We start from the raw sequence: 24,224 nt of genomic DNA, 5'->3' as shown, positions 1-24,224 counted from the left end.
GGACTGGAGTACACAATAGGCTAGGATCGATTCCCGTTACTCTAACTTTTTAAAACTATATGGACTAATGTGCAAGACTCGAGAAGATATTGAGTTTCAAACTCATATTTTTTTCCTTGTAACAATTCGAAGATCTCATTACTGTAAACAGAAAAGCAGTTTTTCAAACTAGATGTAAAAATAGCAACTCGAATCTGACTTAAGTGATATGACTTGAGTCCCCCTTTGTTTTTATGCTACGCATGAAAACAAACACCAACCCTAAAATCAAACACAAACACAATGTACAGTTAAGAACATCCTTTTATTCAATCAAGTGTTGCTCTTTTCAAACTGTTTTTTTTATTATTATTATGGAAAAGAAATTTTAACACATGCATTTCACCAGGGGCTCTTGGAAGTGTGTCTTAGGATGGGATACTGTTTTGAAGGGTGGAGGAGAAGAAGCACTCTGGGTGGTTTAGGTGATGGGTGTCTCTAACCGCCCCCCGCCCCCCCTGACCTGTGCAACCTGTCCCTCTCCAATATGGCTTCTCAACTGTGGTGCTTGATAATACTGCTGCTGCTGGTACGTTTTCAAGGTGCTATTTGTTATTCTTGCCGAAGTCTGTACACACCACTTTGGTCTCTCGGTTTGCAACACACTGCTAATTTAGAGACTCCATATTGTGAGGCAGCGTGTGAGATTTTTTATTTCCCTCTTTTTTTTTTTCTTGATTGTGCTTAAAATGAGCCTTTAAGCTTCAACACCATGGAACCGGTTTTCTTATAAGGTGCTAACAAAATGATTTCTATTTTTTTGAATTTTTGTTTTTTGTTTTAAAGTGGATTACATTCAACCACTTGGTGCAAAATTGAGTGCAGCATTTTAGTGCTGCCAAGGATATACAGTTGCAATGAAAAATAATCATAATAAAAAAAATCAATAAGTCCAAATGTGATTATAAAAAATAAATAGACACAAACACGGATTACAAATTAATCTGCCTTTTCTAGCAGTTCTACAGCACATCTCCCTCATTCAAACCCAAATATGATTGCTTGCTACTTCTGTAACCCCCCCCCCCCCCTTCTCCCCCGACCCATGACAGCCCCCCTCCATCCTCAACACAGCCCAGAGCCCACCGGTGTAACTTGTTCACTTACGTTAGCGGTTGAATGGAGAAGCTGAAGAAGATGGGTATGGTAATACAATGTGAAGCATACAGACAAGAATAACATGTGAGCTAACTGCATTCTGCTCAGACAAAAAATAACAAACAAAAATAAAATAAAATCTGGTGTATTTTTTTTTTTAAACCCCACCATTCGGAGAAAGGGGAAAAAAGAAAAAAAAAGATGAGGGGCAGCTACAGACTACTCCAGTGTCCAAGATAGACAGAAGACAAGATACAGAGGAAAGAGAAGCTCTTTTTTTTTGTCTGTTTTTCTGCATTTTTTTTGCTTTTTTTTTTAATTATTCAACAATAAAAACAGGAACTAAATCACACCAATTTCCTTTAGTACAATGTATACTGCTTTAAAAAGGAGAAGAAGAGAAACAAGTGGATATAGAAGGATGAAGGAGGGGACTTTTTTTTTTTTTCCTTTTGAGATGGGATCTCAGGAGTATACAAGATGGAATCTGTGAACAAAAGGCACTTTTTTTAGGGACAACCTTTAAGATGCTCTGAGTCTAGAACACTACTTCACCAAACAAATATTTATAGTCATTTACAAGTGGGTGATGGGGGGGAAAGGGGGCGGGGTTCACTTGAATGGGTGACAGCACCACTCGGAGCAAATGCAAATTTCTGACGGAATTTTTACACCAAAAAAAAAAACAAAACAACATACTAACTCTTGCCAGACAAGAAAACAAATCATCATTCATGGTCTTTTTGTGCATCTCCCAAATGGGGAAGAGCTTGTCTTTGTCCCATATTAGGATATTGGATATGAGATGATACAATCCATATGGTGTCAAAAGTTCATGAGGGGAAAAATGCCTTTTGTTACAACATTTTTTTTTTTCTTTCAAAAACAATACACCCCCCACCCGTAAATACAAAAAGACAAATAGAATAATGCATGTTTCCGAAAATTTGTTTTGGTGAGAATTTTGTAATCTTGTGTTGGATTATTCATGGAGGCCGAAAGTAGATTTATGGTACTTTAGTCTAGAAAGCACAAAGTAGTATTAGGGCCACATCAAAAAGAAATAAAAATGATGAGGTAAATGTGGTAGTTGCATGAGAATATAACTGTATCAGAAAATTTTAATTGTATGGAATAAAATTGTATGTATGGTTATAATATTCAAATATTTGAGTCATAAAAGTGGACATTTTTTTCAATTACAAATCTTGTAATTTTTTAAGGGTTATTAACCTAATTCTTTGAATTTACCTTTCTAGTATTTTCTTTTCTTTTCTGCATGGCTTTAATACTCTTTGTGAGAAAGCACCCGTTTTAATTGCAATATGTACCTAATGTTTGCAAAATTGTTCCTTCAGCCCTCCCACATGTTGAAAACAAAATGATTACAAATGAAGTTTTTCTTTTTTAAAAAAAAAAGACCACAAACAAGAAAATTATAAAAACAATTCCCCCCTTACTTACAAAGAGTTGGATTTTTTTTTTCTCTCCACTCTGATATTTAGAGTCCCAGAGCATATGGACTTGAAACACAAAGAACAAGTGAAAAACAGAAAGAAAAGAGAGATTTTTTTTCTCTCTTTTTGCAACACCCTCAAACAATCGCAAACAAACACACAAATCCTCTACCAAGGCATTGCACATGGCTCAATCAACACACATCATTGAGTTTCAACAACAATGCTTCCCATCAAAACAAGAATGAAAACATCAAAACATAAGCTGATCTTTTGTGTTTTTTTTTTAACTCATCTACATCATCTGATTGTTTTTTTTTAATATTATTATCGTGTTTGCCATCGCCTATCCTGCCATTTTGTGCAATTGAGAGGCTGCTACTTAGCTCCAATCAGCCATTACTGAGATGCAACCTATGACTGCCATGCTTCAAAAAATAACTAGACTGCCACTGAGCTTATATTGCAAATAAAAACAAAAGTATATATCTATAAATATATATGTGTATTATATATAAAGATGCTTGCGATTATCTAGTGAACTGTTCTTTCCCCTCTCTTGACATAGATTTTTTTTTTCTCCACCATTCACTATAGCTTATATATGAAAAAAGAACCTGAATTCATGTTTGACAAATTGCATAATGGGAATACAGAGGCACTTCCTTTAGATTAGAAAAGAAATGACAGAAGCCACCGTGAAGTCATCAGAACTCTTTCTCTATGAGATGGTTGGCCAACTATCTCGCTTCCCTGCAGTGAGGAACATGGCCAGGCAGTCCAGTTATTTTGTGAGGTCGGGTGCTTTCAGTGGAACCTTTTCGGACGTCTATCAGAGACTAAACGAACCATTGGGAATATTATGACGTTCATTAATATATATATATTAAAAAAAAAAAAAGATTACAAGCATAAAGGCCTCGCCCGATTGTCGACATTTAAGACTTCCCTCTTTGAGTTCAGTTGGGCAGGTTATGTGTGTTAGCATTTAAGACGCATGTGAACGCTGCTTTTTAATTAGTGATAGAAAAGTTTGGCTGGCGTGATTGCTTTAGTGCATTTTTTGATCAATAAGGGCTTATCAATTCACAATATACAAGGGCTGATATTACTTGAGACACCTCCCTAAACTAATGACAAATTCTGCGCATCCCATTTTTTTTTTCTTTTTTTTCTTTTTAAATCAGCTTAAAGGTAAAAAAAAAAAAGTGGGCACATGGCGACTGAAAACAGAACGATATGTCACATATTTATTTTGCTCCGCAGTGTGGTTCCCTCCGCTCTTGGAGCAGCGGCCCGTCTGGGAGTGTAAACAACAGGTAAACGTTTTTTCGGGAGACAGAAAAAGAGCAACATTCCCATTTTCAGCAACCTTTCCCTTCTCTTCCGTTTCTCTTACTCCAACACTTATGAGAGTGTCACCACCACTACCAGCCAAACATGGTCCAAATAGTACAAGCTAAAATTTTGGTGGCACTTTTGTTGACCTCAGCAAATAAGCTTCAGGGTTTTTTTTTTTTGATTGTCACAACCTTTTACGTTGCTGCCATTATGTTTTCAGGGTTCATACACCTTTTGGGGCGGTTACAAAAAGTTTTTAAACATTCTGTATATTCAATTATTAACATAATGTATTAACTGATCAATCCAAAATGTTGTATCTAGTTTGGCCATGAGTCATGACGTTTACACATTTTGATCAAAATACCTTTTAATGGTATTTAATTTTATCCCTAATATTAGTAAAAAAAAAAAGGTTTTTGTATGAACTCTGTGCATTTGTGTGGCACCGGAAAAAGCAACTGTATTTTTTTTTGGGGGGGGTGGGAGTCAATTTTTGCATGGGACATATAATACTGCACTGCAAATCTGGAAAGCAACAACTGGCCAGGTGACAAAATCCGTGTCTGTGCCTCTGACATTCTACAAAACAATTGCGGGTTTTTTTTGTGTGTGTTTTCAATTTCCCTGCCGGTAACATGGCAGTTTGCCATCTTCACACTTCATGTTTGAATGGATTCCACAAACATGATTAGGTTGAAGCTACACAGGTGCTAGTCGTAGGCTCTCGGCCAGGATGATCGTTTTCTTTGCTCCAAAATTCTGCTGAGCTAAATGGGCTGTAACTTGATGTTGACCATATGAACATAAATAGCGTCAATATTTTTGTTTGTTTTTCGAACTCTTATAAAGAAAGCAAAAAGTCTCCCAAAAATGCTTTTGTTTTTAAAATGTGACCATGGGCTAACCACTAGGCTTAAACTACATGTCCTATTGTGTTTAGTTATAAGGTGCTGTCATTCAAATACAAAACAATTACAAAATAGTACAAATCCAAAAGGAATTCAAATAAAAAGACCATGCACGAGATACCAAAAGTAATCACCTACTTTACAAGAGGGCAAAAGGGAGCGGAACCAATAGTTGCTATCTATATTGGTGCGCACTGATTTGACAGTGTTGGTTTGGATTACTAATCAATTAGGTAGTGACAAGTTCACTGGGCATCACACCTCCGAGAAATACCACATGATTTGTTTTTCAATGTATACAAATATTGTGGCACATGTTTTTTTTTTCTGATTGGACTTTGTGTGGGCAGATGTGAGAAACACAATGTGTCGGCTTCTTGTGCCTTGTTTTTTTTTTTCTTGACAATAAAACTCGGAATAGGCCAGTTCGTGCCTTGTAGGTAAATAGTGCACATCGATAGGATTCGTGTTAATTGATTTAGCTTGTCAGGTACAAAGCCTTCGAGCTATGTTTTGGCATAGTGTCTTTTTCGTTAGTAGGAGGGCGGAAGGGAGATTTGATGGAGTCACTGGTCATTCCGAGAGAGACATAATTTGACTGGTTTTGCGGTGGAGGATGAAATGCAGCTTTCACTAGAAACATAATTGAGTATTTCACGCTGGGTTTTGTTTAAATGGTTGATGCATCCTTGCAAATAAGTGGACGCCACTCTCATCTTCAGAATCGTCCTGCATGGCTGCAATGTTGTGCTGATTCCTTTCTTTTCAGGAGACTACTTTTGCCGCCTTACCCTTCACTGTCCTGCCGTCCTCTTGTCCATCTCGTCATCTTTGCCCCGTACGGGCCCAGAGTTCCTCTAAATCCTGATGAATTTTCCTGCGGTGCTTCGTTGGGTTTTGCCTTTTTTTTTTGTGTGTGAGATACGATGTCATGGCCAGTCGCTGTGTTGATTGTAGGATAATTATCTATTTCTGATTGTGAAGAAAGAATTAAAGTTGCTGGTTTTCACACAGATCTTGTCAGAGGAACCAAGACTGAAAAAGAGAGAAAAAAGGAAAGAGATAAAAAATTATTAGAGTTATGAAATGTGCACAAATAATTAAAAAAAAGAGGATAAAAAAATATATACATAAAGTAAACCTAAATATTATTAGTTACTGAAATAAGGTAAACAAGAGATTTTAAAAAAAATAATAATAATGAAAAAAAGACTTTCCATTTGGCTGTGTTACAAGACAAACTTAACTCGCTCAAATACAGCTGACAATATTCCACAAGTTGCGGGTATTTTGAAATGTAAAATAATGCTTCACGGTGGCAAATCAGTCAGTAGAAGTCATCCTCTGGGAACCATGAACATCTGTACAGAGTTTCACAGCTCACCCAAAGTGAAAACAAATAATCTCAACTGTCCCCTGGAGGAGAGCTTATTGCAGTCTGGGTCATCAATCTTCTCCCAACTTTGAGACGAACGAAAATAATTAAAGCATGCTTTAACGAGATTTTCCCAAAGGTGTTGTGTATCTTTTTAAGTACTTAGGATGTATTTTCAAGCGTGGAATCCTGCTGCTATAAAATTAGGTAGGCTGTCTTGGGGATAATTATTAGCTGTTGTATTGCGCAATACCAAGACGAGATGTAATTACAACTTTTCAGCACTGATTTTTAGTGATTAAATTGTGTCAAAGCTTTGATGATGTAGTCACTGTTTCAAAACGTGACTTGGAGAATGGTTGAAATTGTGTCCTTGGGTCTATTTTGGTACTGGGTAGCGTTCCGATGCACTATTAACGGGACGCCTGTGGTTGACCCAGAGACTGGAATAAAGCCATCGTTGAAGTTTTGTCTTCATCTTTTAATGTTGCCATATGATGTTTTGGATTTAAAGAAAATGTCACTACAATGAATTGGCCTTCCTTATGTTAGCTTTTTGATGCAAAGTTGAAATCTCAAATCAGCAAAGTGGTCCAAGTTGCTTTTAATTAAACCTCGGGATTATCATGGATTGAATGATTGTCAACAGAAGTCTATTTTTGCTTTGTTTTTAAATTGGTGTCTGAATAGCTCGTGATGGTTAAACAGCATGTAGCAACATTCTGAAAATGGAGACGCTTCTGATCCCCCAGGGAAGAAGCTACAAGGCTATGCTCCAGTTCTAATTTGGGTTCTGGAGGCCGACTCGGTGCATAGTTTCCTTAAGACCTCGTTCGCTGTTAGTGTTGACTATGGCTTGCTGAGGCCTGTCTGCTATGCTCTTTAAATTTGGACTTTCCAGGGGAGACCCCCATGATGCATCAAATTCAGCCTGGACATTGGAATGAATCTGTAACCGCACTGTTTCCTGTGCTTGAATGATCCGACTCCCGCTAAGAACAGAATTTTGGACCATCACGCTATATCTTACCCATTTTTTTTCTTTTAAATCAGTTTAAAATTCAAATCTGCTGTTTTCTAATTTCCCTGTAACAAAGAGGGTATCACGAATGCCAGCAACCTCCCCGTAAATCTGTACCAGCAGTTGACAGACCTCCTTTCTTTTCCATCTGCCTTCCCTTTATGCCGGTTTTGAGACCCCACTGCAAATTCGAGATCAGCTGGCAATGCCATTATGTGTAATTGCCAGGGCATCTATTATCAGTCATTCTTTAGCGACTCGCCTTTTTTTTTTTTAAACATCTACAATTTTCTGCCACTAGAGGGCACCTGGAACCCAATGATCAGAAGTATATGGTTTTGTTTTTCTTTTTTAAATTCAAGTATATGCCATGTCCTTGAGATTCCTTATGGAAATGGACTGTAATTATAAGCAAGACTCATAAAACAATATGGGATTTGTTTTTGAAGCACATCCTTTGTCCTTGTGTTGTTGTGAGAACACTAACCCAATTATGCAAAAAGCAGTAGGTGATTATAAAACATGGGTAAACCAAAATTGGAGATAATGGAGAAGGTGATACATTAGTTGAAATAGAAAAGACAATAGGGATAATTTGGGAAGTACGTTCTGCTTTGCAAAAACAAAATGTCTGGGAGGGGGGAAAAAAAGGATGTCTGCTTTGGTCAGCCTAAAAAAAAATCTCTCATTGTGTGTGCAAAGAATTAAAAACAGTTAAGGTATGTCTTTCAAGAAGAGAAAATAAATCAAAGTTTCGGAATGCAGTGGATGAAAGGAGACAATAAAAAATAAAAGTGAGCTGAAAAGAATGGAACCGGTAAAGTCAAAGTATGGAGGGCCGAGAAACAACAGTAGAGGAGATTCAGATGGTTTCCATGTGTTGAAGAGCATAACTGAGCTTGGCTCCAGGCAGGTGTGCTTATATACCAATGAGAAAAGTACTGCTGGTAAATGGAGACAGGTCGAAGAATTGGGCAAATAGATAATTGCCCCTCAAAAACAAGTTACGTCACATTATAAATCCCACCTGTGTCTGCTGCGGGATGTTCAGAAAGTTGTTGTCCCGTGATCCGATGCCGACAAACCTGTTGGGAGCTGTGGCGCCTGGCGTGGAGTATGCTACCGAAACAGAAGAGGACAAAAAGACGTAAGTCTGTGCACACAAAGACAGATGTTGAGTAAAGGCAAAAAAAAAAAAACAGGCATGGCTGGGATTATGTAATCCATCCAGCATCATGCCTTTAAAAATGTCCGTGAGCACAAATATCGTATAACAACAAAGGCTCGTTTTTCTTCCATGTACAATGTTGTGCCTGTTAGCAAAAAGTAGTCCTTGACTGAACTAGAAACTAACCTTTAAAAGTTATCAATGCTACTCTTGCCTAATAACTAGCTCTCATAATTTCTGGGTAATTTTTGTTGTTTTCTTTTCGCAGAACTGAGCACCATTGACCTATTTTTTTTTTTTTTCACGAGGTTGCCAGACATTTGGAAAGACATCCCCAAAGCTTAATAATAGTTTCTTTTATCCATTACCAACATCAATGCAGGGTTAGGGTAGGGGCAGTGTTATTTTGGTGCACCCAGCTGTATAAATGGAGGCTCATGCATGACCTATCGTTAAGGTTGGAGATTTTCTTGGAAGAATTCAGTGGAACTCCATTCACATTGTCACGCAGGCAGCAAAACATATATTTCTTGGTGGTCCCAAGGGGTCAGCAGCTTTAAGAGTGAGCTTCACAGTATCAGCGATGGCATCCTTGTTGACGTCTATGACACTATGGAGTTTGACCCTGGTGTCTTACATGTTGTTCCTCACCAACCATTTTCTTCTCCATTGAAAGAAACGTGCCAATCTATTCGTCTATCACTAAACTGAATAAGTACATGAATACAACAGAGAGAGACAGAAGGAGAAGTCTGAGGTTAAGTATCGTTAAATGGCATGGACACAGTAGATTTACGGTATATTGGGATAACATACAAACGACATAAAGGACTCTCAGACACTGAATGTGGTCAAGACAAATGCTACGTTTGGAAAGACTACTCCGTTTAAAAAGGTGCTCCATCCAGTGCCCCTCCAGTCGAAGGTGAGGAAGATAATATGATGAGAATCACTCCTTAAATTCCAGACACACAAAATCTTCTATTCAGGTTCGACCTAGAATTACTGAATGATTCTACCAATACCAACCTAGACAAAATAATAGCTACTCTGAATCTCTGCCTTGCTCCTACTAAAATCAAGCACTGATCTCTCTGATTTGAGGTTTCCCCTTGTTGCTGATGGGTCAAGATCCATATCAAGGCACGAGGCGAGGATCAATATGTTGAGTAACTCAAACTGTTGGGACTGGGTACAGAGCCCTGATGAACACCACAAAAGTCATTGGGACATTTATCAGCTTCCTCTTGAACGTTTGGAGACTTTGGATGTACCTCTATGCTCTCCAAAGTTATTTTAATCGTGTAGGCCCCACTTCCAAAGGTAAAGGGATATGAGTTGCTGGTTAGACATGACAACGGTGGCACGGCGTTGGAGGAAGAACAATGGGGATGGGCGTGGGGTTGTTCCCTAAAGGGGGTCTGTTTGTGTCAAATTCTTTCTCGAGTTTTTTTTTTTTTTGACTTGGATTTGGTTTTCAAAATGGTCTTTGTGGGGTCACTTACACGGAGATGCGGGCGATGAGAGTCCGCCGTCAGGGGGCGTGCTGTTGGGTTTAGAGTCGGGCATAGGGAGGGGCACTGGGCGGGCCACTGGGGGAGGTGGAGGCAGCAAGAAGGAGCCTGGCATTTTGCTCTGGCCGCTCCCGTTTGGCTGCAGACAACACAAATAGGGTCAGGAGGGCGACATGCGACAATCCGCAAACACGGGATGGAAAAAATAACGGACGCAGCTCGGGATGCCAGGTCCCCAAAAAAAATATCCATGACGGAGGTGGGGAGGGAGGTGTTTAGAGGCAGGCGATGGTGGAAGAAGGAAGAGGAAGGTGGTGGATAACAACAACCAAAGGGATGACGTATGTGGACGGCATCTTTTATGGAGGTGTGAAAAATAATAGTCACCACAGGGTTTGATAGGAGTGGGAGCTGGAGCCTAACGTGAGAGGTTCCACAGGGGTGGTCCATGGTGGGTGGAGGAGGTAAGTGAGCAAATTATTGACGGCCATTCATTCACCCAGAAGATGGCGAGAAATCAAAAACCATGAGAAAATACTCCTACACAAGTACAGCACCATCCACGATACCAGTACCAAAGAACCAAAGTCCAACTAAAACCACAGCAAGTGATGGAAACAGAAATAAAACACAGGACTGATATGCTTGACTAATGTGTCGTGACTGTCGGTGTGCTGATGGTTGCAAAATCTCCGTGAGTGGGTGGAGCCAAAGAAAAAAAAATCATAAAGTCCGGAAGGATAGGGAATGCCTTTGTTGAAATCAGCAAAATGAATACAGTATGACCATTTGACCTATGACCTCATCAATAAGGCATGCTTTGGAGGGTTTTTAGTTATTCAGTATATTATTAAAACCAAATGATGAAAATGTTTTTCTCCCTTATCAAAAAACAAAATGGTTCCAGTCTGTTTTGAATTAGAATTCATTGGTAACCCACCAAATCATATGATTAACAGTCATCTGTCTACAATAAACATTTTTTTTCCCCCAATTAAAACACTATGACATAATTAAGCCACATGACACAGACTTTTCCCTTCCCTTAAGATTTTTTTCAGGTAATTAAAGCAAAATGGGGCCACGTGGCATTTACTTGTTCTCCATAAATGAGAAGATGATAACAGGCGGAGAACCTTACCTGTCCGCCGGCCTGCCCTGGGCCATCAGCGCAGACAAACTGCACAAACTCCTTCAAAGGATCCTGACCAGGGTGGTGGTGGTAGCGGATAGTCGGGTGGGTGAAGTAGGGGCTCGACTGCTGGATGATGGAGGGAGATGGGAAGTGCAGAGCTGATGCAGAAGCACGAGGACTACCTGCGGACGGAAATGTGAATTACGCGACTGCGTGCACCACCCATGCTCATTTTTACACATTATGAATAATGCTTGCACGATGATCACATCACAACAAGAATCATTAAAGTTTAAGTGCAAATCTAAAATGCAAATGTTGTTTTCTCACGAAAAGCTGTTTTGGGTTAATAGCTATGGTCAATGCTCGTAAAGTTTTACGATCACTCCAGTGAATCTATAAAGCTTTGCAGAGGACAGCTCTCTCTCTCTTTCTCTCTCGCTCACACACACACTGCTTTCTGATATGGACAAAAAAAAAAAAGCTTCTGTCAGCAACCTTCAATGTCATACATGGTTCACACAAGCACAGAACCTAACATTCAAAATGAGACCTGCAGAGCTTGTAAAACGGAAAAGCACAAAGAGATCATTGAGTACTGTCTTAAATTAGCCGTTCTTAATGCCTGCGTGTTTACGAGCTGTTTTGATTCGTTGGCATGGATGCAACTTGGCATTAAGAGCCTGAAGCAATATTTGATCTGACTCACTTTTTTTTTTATGATATCATTTTTCACACCGCCTTCCAAATAGGCTGTTTTACTTTCCGCAACCTTTAGTAGCATCAAAACTACTACATGTGTGGTAGGGAATTCAATATCCATCATTATTGCGCTAAAAATAGGGTAAAATCTGTGTGAGTGAGAGGGGGGGCAGTTGCACAGACACACAAAGCCCCCTCTGTCAGACGTATATCCATTACTACTTGATTTATATTAGAGGCCCATTCTTCCCCTTAACTGTGCCAGTCCGACACCCTTCCCATCCAAGCCCCCCAGCTGCCCACGTAAGGCTGCCAACACTCTTCGGTACTTACGTCTTATACTACATTGTGCGCGCGAGTGTACTTCATGAGAGTGCCAACCCCTTTGCATTACCCCCCAGAAAGGGGGTCTATGCCCCTGAGCCCGGCAACACCTTGCACCCATGCCAGGCTGCCTGCACCCTGTTCCTATAGTCCCCCTGTTAATCCCATTAAAGAGTGGGTGAAAGCCAAACTATCTGGGAGTATAGGGGTGGGGGGGGTGGCTTGGGAAAAAGGTTTATAGTGGTAGGGCTGATGATGAGAGGATAGACTTTGGATCCTCCGCCCTGCTACTCAGCTGAATGGGAATAAAGGGAGCAACATCATGGCCAAAAGCGCCGCCGTGCCGTGTGAGGACAGCTCGAATGTGCTTCGCGATAACAGTCGCCTTAGATCCCTTAGGAGCAGGTAGCAAAAAAATAAAATAAAAATAGGGTAAAAATGAACAAATGTAAAATAAATAAAAATAGATAGATGGATAAATAAATAAATAAATGAATAAATAAATAAAAATAGATAGATGGATAAATAAATAAATAAATAAATAAATAAAAAGATGGACAGATAAATAAATAGATAAATAAATACTACGGTGGTTGAAGCCTTAAACCAACATGGGAACATTTCTAACAAGGCTTTAGAGACAAAGAATAAAAATAAAAATCTGAATAATACACATTGTTGTGAATATCTGCAAATTTGTAAATGCAACGGAGATGGGTTCGCTGGAGCCACAGCCAATCAACAGTTAACGGGCAGCCTCGTCGCTTCATACTGGATTGATGGCTTGATAAGCTTTTAATGTACCCGAACCACACAAAAAGCTCATGGAAAATTATCTGCAGAGAGCTTCTTCTTTTGGCCGGATTCACACATGTAGCCTTTCCAAATAGGAGAAGAACCTCCCCCCCTTTCTCGCTTTATCTGTGCAGTGGCGATAAAATTAGGAGAGCTGCGATTTATTGTCTGGACTCGTTTGGCTTTGTTTGATATCTGCTGTTATCATGAGCTTCTTGCTTCAGCGTGATGGAGGACCAGCTGGTTCACAAAGCATTTCACTCCAAGTGCTAATCTTCTGCTCTTGCCAGTCTGAATAAAACAGATGTGATCCCTGGATCACTTGATCAATCAGTGTTTATGAAAATGAAGGCAAATTCATTTAAAATAGGATCCAACCAGAGGAAAGAAACGAGATAAACAGTGTGACGTGACAATATCTATCAACAATAAGCTCACAGTAAATGTGTATATGACAAAACAGAACATGTGTTACATTCAAGAAGAGTGGCCACATCATTTTTACTTGGATTCAAATGCATGACAATCAAGGCGAAAAACTGCAAGAGGGAGCTCAAGCACGTAAGTAGGCAAATCATTTGCCACCTCTCACCATCTACCAAGCACAGAAAAGCACATGCCCAGAATCCCAAGAGCTGTCACCAGTCGGACCAAAAACCCTCCAATGTTAGAAGACACAGACGAGGAGGCAGAGGCGAGCACAGAAGAGCTACCTGCCAAATTTGTCAATTCCCAGCCGCTCTCATTTCCCCCGAAACACTGCTCCCGCTTTTGGGGGGGTGGGGGCTCAAGTGGTGGGAGTGGGTAGGAGGATAAAGGGGGGGTTGATGGGGGGGAGGAGGAGGGAGCGATTAGGGTCTGGAGCTAGGTTGGTCTCACCTGGTCTCACTCCCGCCAGCATTGGCAGTGGGTGGTGGGTGAACGCCATGCGGGGGGACCTCGTCTGGGAGGACAGGGCGCTGAAATCGAATTTCCCCGGCTTCTTAAGAGAACCAGGCGATGACAGTCCTGGTAAAAAAAGGGGATCAACAAAATGGCAGAACAGAGACGAGGTTTTAATGAAACATGGCTGCGTTGCTTACTTTGACTCTATATATTAAAAAAAAAAAAGTCTCTTGAATTTGATTGCAAAAATCAAATGACTGAAATCAAAGATCATTTGGAATCATCATTGATTTGGTTTAACAGATTATATTTGTTGGCGAGCTGTACCCTAGCTGTCAGAAGGGGCGTGGGACGTCGGGGCGGGGCTTGATGAGAGGCCATGTTTGAAGAAGTCAGAGTAAAAAAAAAAAAAAAAAAAGGAAGTGACGGGGAGGGCGAGGAGCGTGACTGGGCGCAGAGTATCAGGAGACAGGAGAGCTGGGAAATATAGTGGCAATCCAAATCGGATGTCCAATGGTGTGCAAAAGCCGACTGAAGATTACAAATATGGCATCCAAAGCCAATGTGATGACTCCGATTCAGCAAACATCTTACAACCTCCTCGCAAAGGAAGTTCCATCCAGAGCAAAGGGACGCAACGTTCAACACAAACAACAGCTACATTTCGCCTCCAATGAATGAGAATCAACAACAGACACTTTGCAACTATATCGGGCATTTTATAATACCGCTTAAAGACATTATGGATCACGTTAAAATTATACACACACATGCACAGGCTGTTGTGGCAGGATGGTGAGCACTGGGCAAGTTGCCACTGAAGAGGCTGCAGATGGATGGAGGAAGGAGTTAATTGGGAAACCGGAGGTGACGGCATGGCCAACACGCACGTAAAAATATATTCCGGTCCCCCCCCACCCCACCCTTGTCTATAAATGTCAACTGAGGTGGAAGACCTGGATGAAACATTCGTCATTTTGGTAAAAATGGGCACGCTAATTATAGGTCCAGCTCAGCAGTGGACCAGAAACATGGCCAAAAGTGTGAGAGCTACAGATAAAAGAGGCTCGCTGCTGTGATCCGGGCCTCGTGTGGCCGGCGCTGAGGGAACTTATTTTGATATATGGTCATACAAAAGGTGCAATTTAGAATAGTTTGAGGGCCGGACCCAAAGGGTGCATTGACCTTTGCACAGTACCGCAGTCTTGACTTCTGAAATAAAGCTCTGGCTACAATAATCTACAAAGCCAGACACTCGTGGGGAAGTAAAAGTATAGAATCGTACAATGCTGTAGACACAATATTATATTATATTATATTATATTATATTATATTATATTATATTATATTATATTATATTATATTATATTATATTACATTATGAAGCAGTTTGAGCATTACACATTATTTTTTCCTTTCAAAAAAAAAAAAGAATTATGTATGTGATTAACTCTTATAATTGCACAAAAAAAAAGTGTTATTCCATGGTGTGCACTATGGTGGTTTTGCAGTTTGGTGCAAATGTACTAAATTCATATTTAGGTTCCTGGATCACATTGTAGCAGACTGACGGGCGATTGCTACTGGAATCATCTAGTCTTGTCATATTAACAGACTGGCAACCACACAAACCTCCAACTGTCACAGTACAGGTTCTTAGCAAACACTCCAAGACAAGAACGCACATGTGCAAGCATGACAGAAGGTACGACACAAACAAAAACTCAGATTTGCGAGAAAAAAAAAAAGAATAATGTGCCTAAAGCAAATCCTTGATTAGCTGACGAGCTTACACATCATTAACACTCTCATATGGCAAACGAGGGATGGCACCGCAAGGACACCTCCACAACATACACACATCCCAACACAATTGTTGAAAGTCCACAGATACTTGGCAACCCCCCCCCCAAATGGTTAAGCAGCATTTAAAGATTTTCCCACCACTGAGGAGGCAAGCAGGCATAGAGAAAGAGAGAGAGAGCAAGCAAAGCAGCACAGAAAAACTCATGATGAATCACATGATCACCTGCTAAGCTTCAGAGCTTTTCATTCGGGTTGAGAGTTAGCTCGAGAGCAGGCAGAGGCCTCCCCCCCCCCATCCTCCACCCCTCGATCACTCTCAACACCATCACCAGCACCACCAGAGCAGATGTCTGCTGTAACCCAGTAGCTCCCTCCACTGCAGACACATGGAGGCACCATCTGGACTGGAACACAGCCCCTCTCCAGATTGGGCAGTGTGTATGTGTGAATGGATGTCACAGAAAGAGAGTGATAAAAATCATGCTTTTGCACGTGTGTGTGCGTGCGTCTTTTGTAAAACGTGCGTGAAGTGCGTCTCGGAGACAGAAGGCATCTTGCGCATTGATGATACACCTGGGTGCCTTTAGTGGTATTTGTTTGGGTCATGTGCCATGGTTGGGAGGCAGGTCTATGGCAGGTGGGGGCGACCTTCAACAGCTCTGTTTAGACAATCAAGAGCAGGATAATCCCAAACGCCGTAACTCAACAGTTGCTTTGTAACACCCAAAGTGGCGATCAACATTTTTTTTGACACTACTGCAAGAAGAAATTTTGGGTTGCTCCAAATGCATCTTAAATTGAACACAGTCAGGTTTGTTTTGATTTTTGATGTGTTTTAATGCACCAGGGTTTTCTTCCCCCCCCCCCCACTTAGACAGCGATGGAGATACTGGGCAACCAAAAGGCTTTGGTAAATCCACGGAGGACAACAGCAGACATCTGGCAGAAACATTACCCCACCCAGCAGCAGCATAGCCAGAAAACAAGACACACGAGTGATGAAGACAGGAGAAGGAGAAGAGTTCAAAGGTAAAGGACATATTTTAGAAAAGAAAACAGAGAAAGATGCAAAAGGTGAGGTCGGTGTGAGCCATATATGAAAAGTACATGTACACAGTATAATGTTTAATGTTGCTCTAACCATGGTAAGGAAACTGCACTCCATCGCTCTCATGCTTAATCTTCCTCTCCTGCACACTGGCCAAATGGTGCTGCACTGAAAGGCCAAACAGGGGAGAAGGGAAGAGTTAACAATGGAAGAGGGGAGTAGACAGAAAAAGATGGAAAGAATGAGATGGGGGGGAGAAAGAGAGGTGGTGGTTAAATAATGGACATTAGGGGATTGACGTTATAGGGTGCAGCAAGTGTCTATTCTAAAGTTTCATGGCTACAGCAGTGCTATTAAAATGGCAGCATGTGAGTAGGAGTGACAGTGGGATGGAAATAAAATAAAAAAACATTTGGAAAAATGACACAGTAAAACACAAAATTCATTGGCTAGTTATATACAATTCACATTTCTCTATTGGGACTCCTCACATAGTATATGGACTAGTCTACCAATTAGTTTCTAATCAGCTTGAGTGGCTGTTGAAGGTGAATGACCAAAATGAAAAACATATTCAGCATGAAATGGAGTTTTTAGGAAGAAAAGCATGGCCTGACTTTTTGAACACTTAGGCCGACTATTCTACTGTATTTTAATGTTGTACAAAATGCTGGTAGTTGGAGGGTGAATATTTTTTAAAGATGTGACTTGGTGTAACAGATTTGAGATGCACTGGTCTAAAAAAAATAAAACTTTGTGTTTTGGCTAATATAAAACTTTGGTAGCATCTTGAAGTGCTATGCATGATTGTGAATTAAGGGGCGGAGCTTCATCTAGTCAGGCCTTGTTTAGTAAGAAAACAAAAGTGTTTGGAAATTCCTGTCAGGCTCAATCAAATAATTCATTTTTTATGATAAATGAAACAATTCAAATATTGCAGTGAAACTAGACGGATTACCTGCATCCACATCATTGGGCCAACCACTGGACTGCGAGCTGCTGCCAGCTGCCGGCGAGCGGCCCGAGTAGAAGACGTCATCCACCGGGCTCTCCATCTCACTGTCGTCAATGGACTTGCGCTTGTTAGAGCTGAGAAGGAAGATGGAGGTTATTTGATTCTTCATTGTGCTCAAGAACTTGGCCTTGCAGTGGTTAAATACAGTATAGATGACCTACATTGAAGTTCAAGTCTATTATATTTCATGCCACGGAGGACTATAAGTAATACGAGACCGGATTTTTACTCAACATGCTGAATCAACTTTCAACCTAGCACGAAAAAGCAAACACACAATGTTATGTGATGCCGAGATACATTCTGCATGTGTTTGCACATTCTTATACACTCACACATCTGTGAACAATAAAATACAAGGGGCAGAAAGCATTCAAGCGCTTCAAATTGTGTGTGTGACAGCGTGCTTGGATTTTGTGCGAGTGTGATGAAGGGATCTGTGTTACATTAGTATCAAGGGAGATATGCAGCGATGAGTGTACCTCCGTGGGAGACTTGCATAAAGCTCCATTTCAGTCCTGCAGCGTAAGACGAGCGAGGAAAAACAGACACCCAAACATCAGACAGAATGACGGATGTATCGGTTGGTCAAATGAACGGAAATGAGAAGGATTAGTGATGAAGGAAGGAAGGAAGAACGAGGGGGAGGAGAAAGCACAATCAGAAAGCAGAAGAAGCTTAAGCACAAGAGTACAGTAGAATTCAGTAGTTAAACAATTAGGAAATGAGGAGTGTTAATATCAAGGGCCACCGTTGAGGGTGTTTGTGTTTGTGTCTACAGACTGATCAAAATTTTAGGTACATGTGCACAATCGAATGAAATTTAATAATATAATATAATAAAAAATTATAATTTAAAAATAATATAATATGAATACATAATAATATTAATATAAAAATATAATGATAAAATAATAAAAAATAAACGTACCAAACAACTATTTCTACACAAACAAAAGAAACAATACAAAAATAAATTGGCCAATTAAAAAAAGAAATATATCCCGGGCGGTCATAATTTTCTTTTCTCATATTTACCAATACTGAGCAATGTATTTTTAGTACAGATGGCTTCTCATTAGATTGTGCCAACAATATTAAAACTGTCAAGTTTATAATACTCTATGATTGAGTACCTGGTGGAAGGAGTGGAGGTGATGGAGCGTCGTCCCAGGGTGACCTGGTTGATGTTGTAGTATCCAGGGCTGTCCAGGTCAGCCAGAGAGAAGCTGGGGCCGGTCGCCGTAGCGACTGGGGCTGGATAGAGAAATTGATTTTAAAATCATACAAGCCAAACTGATACACTTGCTAAATATATATTATACATATTAATTGTTTGCTTTCTAATTTAAACGTGCTGGTGTGCTAACATGATTATTTATTTTATTTTATTGTAGCACTCAGTTCAAAAGTGTGGCTGACCAACCAGGAAAAGGAATGGAACAAGTTATATCAAGTTTTGGACGGACATATGAAACGAATTAGTGAGCTCAAGCAAAAATTGTAATTTATGTCATAAAATGTGCATTGCTCCCCCCTTGCAAATTTTTACCAGTTGTAAAGAGAGCTGCTGCTGTGCTTAACTTAGCTGCAAGGCTGTCTCACTGAATACAAGCAGCAGTGCAACAAATGATAGGAACTGTGCGACTTTCTGGAGAGATTGACAGGGTGAATTATAGTCGTGACTCACTCTGTGACACGCGGACCAGCTCGGCTACGTTCCACACCCCTGAAGTCACAAAGCAGTCCTGGAAACTCAAGTGGCCTGTGTAAAAAAAAACAGTGAGGGAGTGAGAGGGCTGCGTGGCACATGTTGTAGATATGGACGTACACACACATACTGTGGTTTACTATACATGAGCACGCTGGGGTAAAGTGCAAAAGGGTTGACACGAGGCTGGTGTCATACAGTGCGAACATGTGTTTTCTATAAGGTACAGGAGGCCTTTTGGTTCCAATATGTTTTCTTTTTCCCTTTTGACAGTTCAGCACGCACACACACAGCAATTAGGCTAAACTTCACTTAAGAATGCATCATTTTAGCCACATTAAAACAAAATGAATAATTAATCACTCTTATCATTTTTAATTGTGTAACCACAGAAGCAGTAAAACCAGTGCAAATCACTGGAACCATTGTAATTATTTCTCCTTTCCACCCATAACATTTTTGTTCAACTGATTTCTGCAGGGTTTTTTTTTGTGGACCACAATGATATTAAAACGAGGTTATGCTACAATTGGGGGCCAAATAATGATGGGATGCTATAAAGTTCTTACGTATAGCTATCAAATTCTAAACCGGCCAGATTGCGTGCAAAAGATGATCACTGACGGTATTATAAAGTGAAGTTGCAAGTATATCGCAAGTCAGTTTAGGATTTAGTAGCAGTCAAAAACAACACTGCTCTTTTCTCTTCATTTGTATGTTCCACCGACAGACAGGAGGTATAATTTACTTTTAAGACACTGTGGTGAGTACAAATATACAGCGGTGAATACATGTTAAGTGTCCGGGACACGGTTAGAAGAAAGAAGCCAAGCCAATAAATACACACGCTAAACACAATCAAGATTTGTCAGCGTTACAAAAGAAAAGTCACATCTTGAAATAAACACTGTCTGATTGTATGTCTTTAGTATGCCGCAAAGGTTGTAAAAGCAAGTCACTAACACTAATGTTAGCATTGTGGCAAGTCGTTAAAAGAACTAGTATAGCTAAAAATGTATTGCGTTCGAGCATATTTTTCAAAAAGTACATTCGTAGAGGTCAAGTGTGCTCGTGTCAGCTATTTTATTCCCTCTTAATACAAAACTGTACAGTCCTATCTTCTGTTAACAGTCATTTAATTTATTTTATTAATTGTGTTTTATAAGATCTTTGCAATCTACCGGTCACTTCTTCATCCTGACATTCGATTTTCCCATCGCAACCAATCCTGTGGCCTCGTATGTAATGAGACTCATTTCACTCCATCCCTCCATTTCACTTCTCCGTTCCTTACTTTGTTTATCTCCTCACTACAAGCCCCTTCCTCATTTCCCTTCTGCTCCCCATTCAGTCAAGCAATGTCAGGGTTAACCACAACGGCGACGGCGTATGAGGTCAGTGCTAAGCTCTGCAGCGGCCATGTGGTTCCCATCTTCTAATAACGTCAGTGTGATTTATGAGTGGCCCACCGCAATCCCCACACTACGGTACCATCAGCTTTCCTTAGCATAATAAACCTAGCCAAATTCTGTTGGGACACACTTGCTCTCAGAGAGGCCTCTATGTCCAGTCGGTGTAGTACATGCACAAGTGTGTGTTGGTGTCTATACTGGGCCCCCCGGCGCTGACAGCCATTTGAAACCATTTATGCAAGTATGTGCAAGTCCCTAAATTGTGAGATCAGTGTATAAATGCATCGTTACCATTTGGCGGGGGTTTGACATCTGTCTCTCCTTGCTGGTTTGAGTTGTCTGATTGTCCTGATTGTTCTGAAACATGACAAAAGTGAAAGAGTCAAGGTTATTCAGGTGGACGGGTGTCTGAAAGCAATCCAAGCCTCGAGGAATTTCATGCCAGAAATAAGTCATATATGTTGTGATCAGTTACTTTCAGAATTTATGGAAAGGACCAGGTGACATTTTAGCTTTAATAACCAAATTTGTAATTATAGACCACAAATTATGCATACAGTGGAGTAATTCAGTGCTTCAACAAATAGTAGGCCTTTGGAAATTTTTCAAACCTGTTTTAGAGTAAACTTTCTACTGAGAATCAAGCGTTAGTTCATTTGACCCTGGTTTACAATTTACGTCGACTCTCATAAAAAAAGCAAATTATATCCTACGATATTAAACCACATTTACAATAAAATGTGCCAGTGCTCATTATCCTCTTTATAGTCTGTTTAAAATGTTTTTTTTTTCCTTTCCTACCCACAGTATTATTATAGTCCGGTCCCAGAGCGATGTTAAGGTGAAGTCTCCCCAGAGGTAATTTGTCAGTCAAGGTCTAATTGTGACATTTTGAGGAATGTTTGGATTGTTTTTACTAGTTTCGCAAAAGGTCTGGGTCATCGTAAGTTATTTGCGGTCTCAAAAAAAACTTGGCTTCCTTCATGCTGGTATCTAAGATGAAGGGTGATAGTAAAAATGTACATTTTTTTTTGGGCTTGTGGGAATTTGTCTGGAGTGTATCGTTGTGTGTTTATGTGAACTTGTATCGGGACAGGCAGGCAGAGAGTTGCCTGCTTCAGCTCAGTTTGTTTGGACTATTTAAAGCAGCCTTGTGGAGCTTTATGGTCTGTACCATTCAAGCCCATTAGCACACAGAGTTGTGGCATTGAGGCCTTCCAGGGCCAAGAGGGGAACATTTGGCCCGGACCAGAATACGACTCCTTGCAGCCGCTACTCTGCTCCTGAATGTCAAAGTCCTCAAAGCCTAGTGATTTTGATCTTGGGTGGCACTGAAGCTTTGCTTGCCAGCTCACTGCAGCACCATTCGTGGTGGCTGCCCATCAACACACAACGGGGGAAAAAAAACAATCAGAATCACCCAGGGAGACATTTTTGATATTTTGACCACTATGCCCTCCTGGGGTCGACTTTTACAAAAAATTTCCTATTGCCCGCCTGTGTTTTTCTTTATCTATCATACTGTCGCTCTCCAGCATCCTGGCAGCCATCTTAGCGCTTGGCAGCCATCTTAGGTTTGGCGGTACTCGTGCATTCCTGCTAGCTGACGGCACCCCCAAACCAACACACACATCCACACAGAGGCACACACACATACACGTGCGTGCCGTTTTTTGTTTCACACAGACCCAATGGTCTTAAAGATAAAAAAAAAAAAATGACAGCGTATATGTATTGTTAATGGAGTGCGGCGGGATACTCGACTGCGGTCCTACGAGGCCCATGTTGCCGTAAAAGTTTAATGAAACTTAATGTTCAGCAAACTCATATCGTGTGATGAAGGAGAGGTCGAGATTATTTTAGAAAAAAAACAAACTTCAATGGTAATCATTACAATGTCAAGCATTCAATTTACAACCTTCCTGCTTGGTCAAAAAAATCCACCAATAAAAAAACAACAAAGGAACTGTCATTATCTGCCAAAGAAGTTTCTAATAACTTATGCACAGGTATCAAATTCAGATTTTACTATGTGCACACCTTGGAAAGATACAAAGGGGCCTCATAGGTGTCAATATGAACAATGTGTCCATGTATTGAGATGAGCACCTTGCTCCAGCTGATGCTCTTTAGACCCTTGCCAAAAAACATCTCCAACCCACAGGCCCTATTCACCTATACACACACATTCAAATTCTCTCATACACAACATAGATTCATTTCCTTGCAAAAAAAATGCTATTACACACTCACATATTGAAATACAGATGAATCAGCCTTATCTAGTGCACACAGTCGCCCCAAGGCCCCTTTGGTAATGCCCCTCCAAAGATAATACACAAACACACAAATACAGCATGTTATCACACTTAGCACACACATTATGTTGCCCGGTCAAAGCAGTGTACTCCCACTGATACACTCCGCACACTTGTAAACAAAAGGTTAACTGTGACATTTTGTATTTGGCAAATTCTCTACATGTATAGGTGAAAACTATAGGTGGAAAAAAAAAAAGATTTATTTTGAGTCACTCAATGACAGAAGCGCAGGGCTAAATCATTAAGAGCCACTTGAACTTGTGAAAAATAAACACACAGTCATTCATGTGCAGCCATTGTTAGCACTAATGGAGGCATTTAGAGTGTACGTATTCATACAGGATGCAAGTGCTGACGAACAAATGGCCTTTCTTTTTTTTTTTTTCCCACTAAAGGTTTTCTTGAGTGCTCAAGCAAACACTCAAGCAAACATTGCGCCTTGACGGCTACCTTTTTTTTTTTGGAGCAAAGCGATCAAGCTTTTTAATGTACATTAATTGAAATTTATATGATATTTAGCGCTAAAATTGTGTTTTGGCTCTTGACAATATTGAAACTGTTTCTAGTTTTGCTAAAAGCCACACAAGTGCTGTTAGCTTCTTAATCAACAATAAAGGTGCTGCCAAATAAATTCAAAAAGTAAAATGAATTGGCCATTCAGGCATCCAGTTACTAAAACTAAGACATTATACAAATGGTAAGATTTGAACTCATTCAAGGATGACCTTATGACCCTTTGGAGCCTTTCCCCAAATGGTTGTTATTCCTAAACTCAGTGGCTGTACCGTAGTGATTTAAAAAAAAATTGACATCAGTGAGATACAAGAAGCCTGGAGTACTCCAATACAAACATGGAAAGAAGCCACTGCTCCGTTGTGACTGTCAACTTTTGGTTTTGTCACCGTGCCTCTGCACTCTGAGTACGGTGTCATTTAGGGCGAGCTGCGCAGATGCAGACATGGTTCACTTCACAGTCAAATGATAGAGGCCTCCACCTCCGACTGCTTGAAAGCTCTGCGGACAAGTCCACCACTGTTCTCACCCACTTCATCTCTGTCTTCCCTCTGCCACTCTTTTTGGGCTGGCTATTCATCTGTCTAGATGAGTTATGGCAAGTAGCAATGCTGGTCCAAAGCCTGTCATTCC

At 40.4% G+C, this 24,224-nt stretch overlaps 1 protein-coding gene across 16 annotated transcripts in view; it reads right to left on the bottom strand.

The window, feature by feature from the left end:
- Positions 1 to 285: 285 nt before the first annotated feature.
- Positions 286 to 24,224, bottom strand: part of nfixb (nuclear factor I/Xb) — an 87,362-nt gene continuing 63,423 nt past the window's right edge. For 7 of the 16 annotated variants that reach the window (XM_088357560.1, XM_088357562.1, XM_088357563.1 and 4 more), the window contains 11 exons: positions 21,049 to 21,114; positions 19,325 to 19,399; positions 18,771 to 18,891; positions 18,117 to 18,152; positions 17,578 to 17,708; positions 16,713 to 16,787; positions 13,760 to 13,888; positions 11,066 to 11,241; positions 9,916 to 10,063; positions 8,270 to 8,361; positions 286 to 5,881 (listed from right to left, as the gene is read on the bottom strand). In XM_088357560.1, the coding sequence (XP_088213686.1) occupies positions 5,867 to 5,881; positions 8,270 to 8,361; positions 9,916 to 10,063; positions 11,066 to 11,241; positions 13,760 to 13,888; positions 16,713 to 16,787; positions 17,578 to 17,708; positions 18,117 to 18,152; positions 18,771 to 18,891; positions 19,325 to 19,399; positions 21,049 to 21,114 (1,064 nt within the window). In that variant the 3' untranslated portion in view covers positions 286 to 5,866. The remainder of the gene's footprint in view (positions 5,882 to 8,269; positions 8,362 to 9,915; positions 10,064 to 11,065; positions 11,242 to 13,759; positions 13,889 to 16,712; positions 16,788 to 17,577; positions 17,709 to 18,116; positions 18,153 to 18,770; positions 18,892 to 19,324; positions 19,400 to 21,048; positions 21,115 to 24,224) is intronic. The other 9 variants (XM_088357566.1, XM_088357558.1, XM_088357567.1 and 6 more) reach the window with 8 other exon arrangements.

The sequence above is a fragment of the Syngnathus floridae genome, chromosome 17 (assembly GCF_059516105.1).
Source record: "Syngnathus floridae isolate MCC-2025c chromosome 17, RoL_Sflo_1.0, whole genome shotgun sequence".
Taxonomy (NCBI): domain Eukaryota; kingdom Metazoa; phylum Chordata; class Actinopteri; order Syngnathiformes; family Syngnathidae; genus Syngnathus; species Syngnathus floridae.
This window is presented reverse-complemented; position numbering and strand designations above follow the sequence as displayed.